Here is an 11,286-nt window from a genome sequence, read left to right on the forward strand (position 1 = left end):
TGATTGGAATAGTTAAGTATGCTTGAGGCAGAGGTGGGATGTTTTAACAGAAGCAAAAATTTCTTCTGAGACTGGGCTAAACCACCTTTTCCAAAGTTATGTTGTTGAAATAGTGCTTTATTTTATTTATATCCCATGTTTTGGTTGCCAAGAGCTCAAAGCACTTTACAACACTGTAAAATACAATGTTATCTACTGCTTTTTGTCCCCCTCACATCACACACCTTACTGGAGTTGTGAAGGCTCAGGAAAACCCCTCCCCCCCGACTTGCTTGAATTTTTCCAGTGGAAATATTGGGGGGCCATGAGACAAAAGCCTATGAATTATTTTGTTGTTATTAAGTGGGTGAAATGCTTTCAAAGACACGGTTTTAGTCACTCTGAATGTGTAGTATGAAGATGGGGTACAAGACTTATTCCAGTGTCATTTCCCTTTTACCGATTGTTTCTTCGCCTTCAGTATGCTAATTCCTACATATTCAGTTCACATATACAACATATTTTTGAGACTATATTTGTTGTTTAAATATGACTAACTTCATTAATAATTAATATGCTGTCTTTATGATAATATGTTATGGAAAAGTTCCGTATGTTCAATGTTTAGCTCTATATTCAAACATGATGCTGGCCCTGTTATAACTTGCTGAGGCTGCCTCTGTGCAGGTAACACACTTTTTTTTCTTGACTGTGCAAATTGTCTTCTGTTTTCAAGTTTACTTTTTGCATTACCTCTCATTTGGTACAAAAAGTCAGTTATCGGTGTTAAGGTCATGCTCCTATCCATCTTTGTGACTAAATTAAAAAAACACCCTACTAGTATCTTCTCAGCTCTATTATATCCTAATCAAATCTGCATGTCATGCTGAGGGAAAGGTGTGGGAAACAAGGACTTTGGTCCAATCCTGCTATAAGTGCGATTCTGTTGGCAGTTTCAGAATTTGCCATGCAGACTGCTTTGAAAAAACTTGACTCTCTGGAGGGCTGCTTAGAAAATTGCTTAGAAAATTGTTGTGCTACCTCTCCAGGAACTGCCTGAGGAGGGTTACAAAATAGTAAATCGTTAAGGGACCAATTACAAACCAGCACTAAAAAGCCAGCTCAGTATAAAAACATTGGCCACACAAACAGTCCACTGACAGCCTCCAGTTTACAGACTAAAATAGCATGAAAAGATCAATCTTTTAATGAAAAGCCTGGGTGAACAGAAACGTTGTTGCCTGTTGCTTAAAAGAGAGCAACATGGGCAACAGTTGAGTCTCAATGGAAAGGGCATTACACAAGCGGAGGTGCCACTTCCGAAAAAGCCCTGTCTCTGCTTGCTCTCTGTCTCCCCAGTTAAGGTGGTGGCATTGAGCAGGGCTTGTGCGGCAGATCTTAATTGGCTGGCTGGACCGTTCTCACTGAGGCTCAAGAAGAAGAAGGAGTTGATTTTTATACCCCACTTTTCTCTACCTTCGAAGAGTCTCAAAGCAGCTTTCAATCACCTTCCCTTCCCCACAACAGATACTTTGTGGGGTAGGTGGGGCTGAGAGAGTTCTGAGAGAACTGATTAGCCCAAGGTAATCCTGCTGGCTTCATGGGTAGGAGTGGGGAAATAAATCCAGTTCTCCAGATTAAGAGTCCGCTGCTCATGTGGACTGTAGCTGGCACATCAGTCAAAGCTAATAAAAAGCCCTCCATGCCACACAGAAGAATTGACTGAACAGCTTTTGCCAAGGTAAAGTCTTCTGCTGGGGCCAAGACTAAAAAGACTACCTTTTTGTCCCACTTTCACTCTTTTTTTGTAGGCTCACACAAGCATGTTTATAGCTCTAATTGTTCTGGGCATGACAGTCATGACAACTGCTTTCCTACATGATGGCAACAACTACCGCATATACTCATGTATAAGCCGAGTTTTTCAGCCCAAACAAAGGGCTGAAAAAAGCCAACTCGGCTTATACACGGGTCAATACGGGAGGGGAGGGGGGAGAGAGGGGGAACTTGCTGCCGCTGGCGGCCCACGTGTCTTCCCTGCGGCCTGGGAGCGGCCAGCGGGGCCTTCCTGCTCGCAGGCAGGCCCCGCTGCCGCCCCCCGCCGCCACCGCCACCAGCCCGCGCGCCTTTTTTGCGGCCTGGGAGCGGCCAGTGGGGCCTTCCTGCGCGCAAGCAGGCCCGCGGCCGCCCCTCCGCCGCCAGCCTGCGCGCCTTTTTTGTGGCCTGGGAGCAGCCAGCGGGGCCTTCCTGCGCGCAAGCAGGCCTGTGGCTGCCCCCGGCCCACGCGCCTTTTTTGCGGCCTGGGAGTGGCCAGCGGGCCTTCCTGTGCACAGGCAGGGCCCCGCGGCCGCCCCCGCCACCGGCCCGCGCGCCTTCCCTGCTGCCGCCTCCAGCTGATCAGCAGGCCTCGTCCTCCCGGGGTTCAGGGGCTCTTTTCCCTCCCCCCTAGGGTGGCGCTGGGGTCAGGGTGGGTGTGGAGGGCCCGGGAGGGGGTGGCGGTGGGGTCAGGGTGGGTCTGGAGGGCCCGGGAGGCCGGGCGGGAGGGCGACCTGGGGCAGGGGCATTGTGTAAGCTGACCCTCGGCTTATACGCGGGTGCCTAATTTTTCTCCATTTTTGGGGTGAAATTAGGCACCTCGGCTTATACGCGGGTCGGCTTATACTTGAGTATATACAATAATGCAGTTTTAGGAAATGATGCTTAACTGTTTTGGTTCACCAGCGCATAAAATCAAGTTACTGGATTGGACCCCATTTTACATGTTGCTTGACTTGTCTGAAACGGATGGGTACCATTTCTTTTCTTCCAGGTTATAGAGCGTCCTGGAAACTATGTTGAACCAACCATTGTGACTAGTCTTCCACATAATGCATCTATCGTGCAGACAGAAACATTTGCCCCAATTCTCTATGTGCTAAAATTCAAGGTAAATTTAATCAGGTCTGTGGTGAGATGCAAGTATGCTTTTTAACATATCAGTAGCCAGGGTTCTTTGGGTTCTAAATGTAGAGGCATAATGGAAGAATTTGCAGCTTGGGTTAACTTCTGTGGCCAGTGATGGTGATGTTGAATTGTAGCTTATGAACCAATGTAATGACATGAACTGGTCACTGCTTGGAAGCAATGCTTACGTCCGGCATTTAAAGGCCTTCACTTTTTGTTTGTGTGTGTGGTGGCATCATTTGGAATGGTGTCTTTGTGCAGGGACTGCCACTATAACCCATAACTGGTGTCTATATTATAACTCTAGAACTGTGCTGTCTTTGATATACTGTTTTTTTCTGGGTTAAAATTATTGGCACATTCTTAATGCAAAGATGTATGTATGTTCATGTATTCTTTTTCACCGCCCTGAACTGAACAATGCTCTCTTGCAACTTAGGGGCAGAGCAGTTAATATTGCCTTGCAGCATTCGTCTTCCCCCTCTTGTCCATCCAATCAGGGGTCAGGAATGAAACTTTACTTTTGGAATTCTTCCATCAGCTATATCAGGGAATCCTGGTGCATCTTTATTTCCTTCTTCAAGGTAGTCAGAACCACAATATACTCTTTGAGGCTCAACCATTAATCCTTTGATGGTCAAATGCATCTGTCAGATACAACAGGCAAGAAATCAGCTAAGAATTGCATAGTGGGTCTATATTCACCAGTACCGTACTCTGTTCCCCTCACAGCTAAACATGATTTTTGAGTGTCCACATCGTTTAATTGCACACGAGGTTTTTTTTTCTTTGAGCCCAGGCCAACTACCTGATATGTACCATATGGGCTTGCTTCTGGGTAAAATAATTGTGGGTAATAATGTCTTTGTGTATTTAAAAGCAATTGACCGGATGTCCTCTTAAGGCACTGTGAATTGAGATCTGATTGCTAAAAGAATAAAGTGTTATGCATGGACTGAACAAAAACTTAGGGGAGGGTATTTGAAACTTACTCTTAAGGCCTAGATGTTGCTGTACTAGAAACCTGCCTTCCTTCTCATTCTTGGGATGATTGGACATCCAATATATTGGCAAGGAAAGTGGGATCAATGTTGCATGTTGCCATGCTATTTTGATGGACAAAGTGGTCGGTGAATCCAACATGGTGGCTTAATTTTTCTTCAGTGTACTGTCCGGGACATTCTAGGGTGTCTTGACATGCAGTTTCGAAATCTGTGTAGACTCTGTCTGCTATGTTTTTCCTGCTTAGACTGTTAACTTTCATGTAGCTTTGGTGCATTTACTTCCAGGCAGAAGAGGAAGCCTTTGCTTGGAACAATGAAGTAAAACAAGGGCTCTCCAGCAGCATCTTTACGAAGGATTTGGGCAGGATATTCCGATGGCTTGGGTATAGTTCCTGTTCTGATTATGTGTAGTCCTTTTTTTTTTTTTTTGTAAACTGAGAAAAACAAATCTTAAAATATCTTCTGGATGAATTTTCTATGTTCACCTGTGTTGCTGGAGGTTCTCCCCCCAAAACATTTGGGGGATATTTTGGTAACGTAATCATTTTTGCTTGTTTGTTTCTAGGCCTAAGGGGTCAGACTGTGGCATCGTAAATGTCAACATTCCAACTAGTGGGGCTGAAATTGGAGGAGCTTTTGGTATGTTAATGTTCTGCATTGTAGATCGCTACTTGTCCTTTAGATACAGAGGCCATGTAGATGCAAGTGTAAAACAGCCATTCCATACATCTAGCTCAGGTATTACTAAATTGGGGAACTCCATTCTCCAAACCGGGGCTGAGCCTGTGGGCACTTTGGAATGGTGTGAAAGAGTAATGGGTGTCACCACAAAATGCCTCTGTGATGGACTATGTGAGAGGGGCATACAGGGTGTGAGCGGAGCTTAAGAGAAGACTCTGAGCTGCTGGGGAAAAAAGGGTTTTTTTAAACTCTGGGTTCTGGTGTGATGGGTTGTGCGTAGTGTGACGAGAAAAAATCCAGAAGGGTGACGAAAGAGAGAGTTTGGGAGGACAAAATGTCCCTACTCTAGTCACAGGTGGGAGGAATAGTCTCTGAGGAAAGAGGTATTCCTGGCCCAAGCATGTGAGAAAATGACTTTAAGCGCTGTGAAGTAATTCCATGGTGAGAAAAAGGAAGGAAGGGAGAATATCCATACTTCCTAGTTTTAGACACCAGAGTATACACAGGAACCTCTGTGTGCAGGTTCTGGGACTAAGCTACCTTTAAGAGTTGGAAATCTGGGTTAAATAAAATAGCATCTGTGCTGTACTTGTGGAGCAACTCATTATTTATATAGAAAATTTGTACCTTTCCTTAATGCTAGTTTTTCCTCCAGTACCTTTACCTGTGAAGTATAATAAAATACTGTTATTTTATTGTTGAACTGAATAAGGCCTCTGGTGTCTCAATTATCTGAGGTAAAGTGAAGTAGGAGATGAGGAAGAGATCCCCCCCTCGTCACAGCCTGCCACAAAGGACAGAGCAATCACAAAATGGCTGCCAGGAGGGACAGGACTAGGTCTCTTCTTTGAGAAAGGGACGCATGTGTGATTTTAGTTTCCAAAGACAGGAGAGGCTTCCTGCTGAGCCAGCCGAAAAGGTTCTCATGCCCAGATAAATAAGAGAGCCTCTATTCTTGGCCAAATAAAGAAAGCATAGTTGGGACATACCTGCCCAGGATGAGCTCAGCTATTTTCTAGTCAGTCAGCCGGTAGGGTGTAACCTAAAGCTCCCTGTTCTTTCTGTTATGTTCAAGGCCAATTGAATTTTATCTCTGAGATTCAAGGTCAAGAAGCAAGTTGGTGTCAGAATCAAACTAGGACGCCCCCACGGGCACCATCTTAGGAACAACTTCTCTAAACATTGGTTTGGAGGCCAGAAGTATATTTTGCTAACCAGACTCAAGCTGGCACCATCTAGTGATAGGGGCTTTACAGTTGTGGACAAGAGAGCATTTTCTATTTGCATACTATGTGTCATCTCTCTAATCTAGCATGGTTTTTATCCCACCCTTCCTATGAGGAGGTGATGAGGGCATATATATTTCTTCCTTACCCATTTTTTTTGTTGCAACAGGGCTATTAGGTAGGTTAGACTGGGAGAGTGACCAGACCAAGTCGTCTAGTGAGCTTCATAGCCTAGTGGACTCTTAAGCGGGGCTTTCTTAGGTCCCAGTTTAACATTCATGACACTGACTCTCATGGAAATCAAAAACTTGGTTTTTGCAGTAAACCAAGAACAGTTCAGCCAATTTATGGCATATGTGACCTCTTAACAATTTTTTGATGGGCATATCTTGACTGACATTTGGTAAGGTCCCCAGGGCTCAGCAGACATGTTTTGATGGCCAGTTCTAGCCTGCTAACAGTTGACTGTCCTCGATCTTTCTTTTTGTTAGCTTAGGGTGAATAATAGCATTTTTTTGAAACAGCTTAATATTCAATATGACCTGTAGAATGTAAACTCCTATTCTTCCAGAGAACCTCAGCCCAGCTTAGTTACTTGTATTTTATTGATGCTTTTCATCTTAATGTCTCATGTGGAAAGTTCTTATTGCTGGCAGTTAACGTGGATGTCTTATATTTCATGTTTTGTAGTAAAAAGTCTTAAATTGCCAGTTTATAGAATGATTTCTGAAAGGTCAGTCATCCTAAGATGATCTTTTCCTTCCTTTGTTAAAGTTAGTGATCTTCTAAATTCCTTAGTGTGGTGAAATTTCAGACTGTCATATCCTACAAGAGAAGGTGTTGCTAAGGCTCTGAACCCGTACTGTGGTGATAAAAAAAGCAAATGCATGCAAATGAATAAGCAAGTGAAATATTTGAGTCTGAATAAATAAGCAAGTGAAACATTTGATTTTATGGTGTTGGTTCTCTTTCTGTTCTGTTCTCTTTCCTTCTGGGGAGAAAGAAAAGCGGCTAAGCAGAACTTCAAAGCACTACTCTAGTCCTGTGCTGTTCTCATATGGCTTCTGAGAGATTACCTGGTGCTCACCTGTGCAGCCACAAGGGCTTTAAAAAGAAAGCAGTGATTCTAAGCACTCTTGGATCTTACGCTACACAAGTATATAGACTATATTCAACCCTGCCCACTGCTAATCTTTTCTTGGTTTCTGTACAATTTTCTCACTGTGATTAAACGAACATCTGAGAATATTACCTGTTTTAAATTAAATATATGCTATTGTGAAGTCTACGAAACTGAGATGAGTTGGGTATTTTCAGGTAAGAGGATATTGAGGATTATTTACTTTCCAGAGGAGAAGAATGAAGTCTGATTCTTCTGTCTGTCACTTATTAACATGTCTTTGAAAAATGCATAGTGATATGTAACTCTTGTTTTTCTTTTCCTGTCCAGGTGGTGAAAAGCACACTGGTGGTGGAAGGGAATCTGGCAGTGACTCCTGGAAACAATATATGAGACGATCGACTTGGTAAGAGCTGGGGTTTTTCATATGTAGGATCATTGCCTGGCAGGTTTCCAAATTGCCTGTCACTGAGGCCATTCCGTGATTCTGCTAGTGAGATGGGAAATTTTGCAATAAAGGATTTCCCCAAAAAACATAGGAAAAGATACACCACATTCATTCATTTCAGTAATGTAGCCAATCATGTAATTGGCATAGGTTTGTAGGAGAATATACAATTCACAAGTAATAAACAGAAATATGTGGGTAGGAGGACAATTTCAATAGAGGACACTTCATGCCTGTCGATAGTGTGAGAACATTTAGAAGTACTGGAAAATTATTCTTTATGGTGGGGTGGGAAACGGATGGTATTTTTATAATAATCTTGCTATAGACTTTCCAGTCTGCTTTAAAGGAATTGTTGAAATTGCTGCTTTTGAGTTGGGTTAATATTCAGTCAGCTGCTATACAAATAAAGACAACTTTTCCCAGGAATGTAATTTCCCCCCAAGCATCTACAGCTAGATTTTAGAATTTGAAGCAGAGCAATACTATATAAATGTATTAACTAGACCTGTGTTTGACAGTGTAGCAATACAGATTGATAAATACTAGGACCTCATTTGTTGGGTTTTTTTTGGAATAACAGTGTTGATTTTGATTTATATATATTTTCCCAGTCTGGTTTTGTGATTATAATTTCTCATAGTTGTTTGGATTTAAGTACACATATAAAGGTAAAGGCAGTCCCCTGTGCAAGCACCAGGTCATTCCTGACCCATGGGGTGATGTCACATCCCGATGTTTGAGATACCTTGAGATGGAAGGCGGTATCCTCCAGCGAATGGCTGACGTCCGTTGAGGACTTCCCTCAAGTACAATTTAAATACACATATAAAAGTAAAGGCAGTCCCCTGTGCAAGCACCGAGTCATTCCTGACCCATGGAGTGACATCACATCCCGACATTTACTAGGCAGACTATGTTTACAGGGTAGTTTGCCATTGCCTTCCCCAGTCATCTACACATAAGTACTCATGTAAGTACACACAACTGGTGGTCAGGAAGTTGTGCTGGGTTTTGTGTGTCTTTTCACTTCAGTATAATACCAGAGGGGACTGTTCATGTACAGTTCCTTAGGTGCTGACTTCCTTTCCCTGGGCATTACAGACCCATGCAAGAAAGAAATGCAGTCTGCTTACGTTGCCAGTGTATGTTTTCATGTCTTCATCTACGTGTAGGCATAAATGCAGAAACGTCCTTGGGAGGACCTGTGTGTCAATGACTCTTTAGGTATTCTGGTAGTAGCGAGAAGTAGTTTGTTTAACCCCTGTTTTCCTTTTAAAGGACATTCTGAGATTGCACATCTAACTGATTTTAGTGATTAAAGCTGCTTCTCTGTTTGTTTATTCTTCAGTACAATCAATTACAGCAAAGATTTGCCTCTGGCTCAAGGGATCAAGTTTCAATAATGCCTCTCTGGATGTGCCACCTTGGCAGAACTTGGCATTTAAGAGCCCAGAATCTGTTGGTTTGAGTCTGCTGAGACGGCAACACGAAAGCATCAAGCATTGAACATATAGTAGTGGCTGTAGTATTCACATCTGTAAAAGGCAATTATGTTGAACAGTGCGGCAGTTTCAGTGATGTACACGTGATTCTGAATTTGTTTGCAGGGATTTATCTGATGGGGGAAAATCTTTTTCGAAGTTTATCTAAAGCTTTGATCATGACGCGCAAAATCAAAAGATTTTTTTGTGTGTGTGCATTGCAAGTAAAGCTTAAGTGCCCTAAGCATCTGGAAATGCATAATTTATACAATGTAAAAATAAATTTTTTTAACATCTGGCTATTAAGATGCTCCTAGTTATCTTATTTTAACCTTACATTTTCTGAAGGTCAAGATACAATTTCTGTTTGGTCAAATCTTTGGCTTTTGTGTGGTTAGGAAGAGCGTATGGCTTACAATGAAACTCTCTTCCTCAGCCTCTGTGATGTGTACTAAAAAAAGAAATCTTCAAGGCTCAGCTGAAACAATCTGCAGGGTTTATTTGTAGGGGAGGGGGTTGGTTGTTGGAAAAGCCTGTTTCCCCCCCCCCCAATCATTTTCAAGAGCAGCTTGAAGTGGTTGCTGTTTTTTTCATCCAAGAGTAGAGTGCAGAGCACAGGAAATGAGGCAAGACCGCAGAATGCTCCAAAGGGCTGGTTTTAGGGTTTATAAGAACCAGTGTCACTATGGATGGGAGTGTTAGTCATGGGCTGTAGACGAGGAGCAATGTGCAGCAGTGCAGCTGTGCCCTCTGATCCAGGCAAGCCTGATCACTCCTGTGCTGGCACATGCCCACTTCAGCATCTGCTGTTCAATCAGACGTCGCCTTGAAGTCTTTTTGCAGTCTTAAAAGGCCGAGGAAGGGAGTTAATCAAAGCTGAGATTTGTAGAATGCAGAATTCTGTGTATCCATGGAGTGTCATGAACACACAGCGTGATCGCAGAATAGATGCAGTCCCAAGATAAAGCTTGGAAGTGGGTTTGGAAAGGAAGGTTGAATGACACAATTACAGTCATGTCTTCCGTGTACTTTTCCCGGTGGATTAGAAGTGTTTTGACTACTGTATTTGTGGCAGAGGAACACACCAGGAAAATCATACTTCCTTCTTATGGCTTGTGTGTGTGAGAGGGGGGAAATAGCTCCTAGTAGCCCATGACTGTCCTTTGTTCTTGTCTCCCCTCCCTGAATACTGTTTTTTCATGTTCACTGCTGAACTGGCTGTTATCGCTTTTCTGAGATTCTGGGCCTGGGACATTCAGGCCGCAAGATGAGAGAGCCCACCGTGGTGCACGGATGAGCGTGGAGCTCTCTGTTCTTGGGGCAAGCTCTGAAGTTTCACTGTGGGCAGCTTCTGTGATGCAGCCCTGTGTGAAAGCGAGTGGTTCTGTGTCTCACTTCTCACTCTAAGGAGCCAGTAGCTCCATTCTCCCAGCAAGGGAAACTGTCCTGGGGGCAGTATTTGTTTCCCAGACACCAAAGCAGATGAGTGGCCATTGCAAGCCTGATATGCTTGTGACCGAGTTGGCCTAGGAAGACTTCATATCGAAGGCCAGCTCTTCAGTGTCTCTTTGAGCAACATTCTCTTCTGTAGATTTTATACTGGGGCATTTCTGTGCTGCTAATCCAAATGGACTCGAAGAAGCTTACGGAAATGAGCAAAATGCAAAACAAGCAATTTAAACTATGCAATTTAAATAAAACGACCTCATGGGCAGGTCTCGGTTCACTGGACTGGCTAATGCAGGACCTAGTCTGTGAGCCAAGAGTCTTTTGGCCCTTGCTGTCCATTGTGCACCTGTAGCCACACCCAGGCTTAAGCAGCTGCAAGCAGAGGAGAAACCAAAGCTTAACTGGTCTGCAGCTGCTGCGAGTAGAATCTTCCCAGCTTTCCCCACTCCTACACATGAAGCCAGCTGGGTGACCTTGGGCTAGTCACACACTCTCAGCCCCACCTACCTCACAAGGTGGCTGATGTGGGGAAGGGAAGGTGATTGTAAGTCGGTTTGATTCTTCTTTAAGTGATAAAGTCGGCATATAAAAACCAACTATTCCTCTGCTTCATAGCTGTAATTCAGTGTAGTGGCCTTAGGTACTCTGTTGCAGCAAAACCCAGGAATCTTGTGGCACCTTAAACTGATTTATTCAGGCCCACATTTTCATGAACTTGAATTAATATTTCATGCTGCCGTTTTTATCTTTACTTATAAGGTGTGTGGGGGTACATGGGTATGTACACCAATGATACATATACAGGTAGAGTATCCCTTATCCGGACATCCCTTATCTGAACTGATCCACAAACAGGACCCTTCGAGCTGGCATGAAGGCAGATCCGTGCTGCCTGCTTTCAATGTTTCCTCTCACCTAAAAACATAAAAGATAGTGTACACTGCATAATAGG

The 11,286-nt window shown here is 43.5% G+C and overlaps 1 protein-coding gene across 1 annotated transcript in view; it reads left to right on the forward strand.

Annotated features, from left to right (window-relative positions):
- ALDH7A1 (aldehyde dehydrogenase 7 family member A1) overlaps positions 1-8,893 on the forward strand; it is a 28,295-nt gene extending 19,402 nt beyond the window's left edge. Inside the window, exons 14-18 of the mRNA XM_056848034.1 lie at positions 2,789-2,905; positions 4,212-4,309; positions 4,492-4,565; positions 7,284-7,359; positions 8,753-8,893. Coding sequence (XP_056704012.1) covers positions 2,789-2,905; positions 4,212-4,309; positions 4,492-4,565; positions 7,284-7,359; positions 8,753-8,807 — 420 coding nt within the window. The 3' untranslated portion in view covers positions 8,808-8,893. The remainder of the gene's footprint in view (positions 1-2,788; positions 2,906-4,211; positions 4,310-4,491; positions 4,566-7,283; positions 7,360-8,752) is intronic.
- Positions 8,894-11,286: the final 2,393 nt, after the last annotated feature.

This window comes from Euleptes europaea, chromosome 4 (assembly GCF_029931775.1).
Source record: "Euleptes europaea isolate rEulEur1 chromosome 4, rEulEur1.hap1, whole genome shotgun sequence".
Classification (NCBI taxonomy): domain Eukaryota; kingdom Metazoa; phylum Chordata; class Lepidosauria; order Squamata; family Sphaerodactylidae; genus Euleptes; species Euleptes europaea.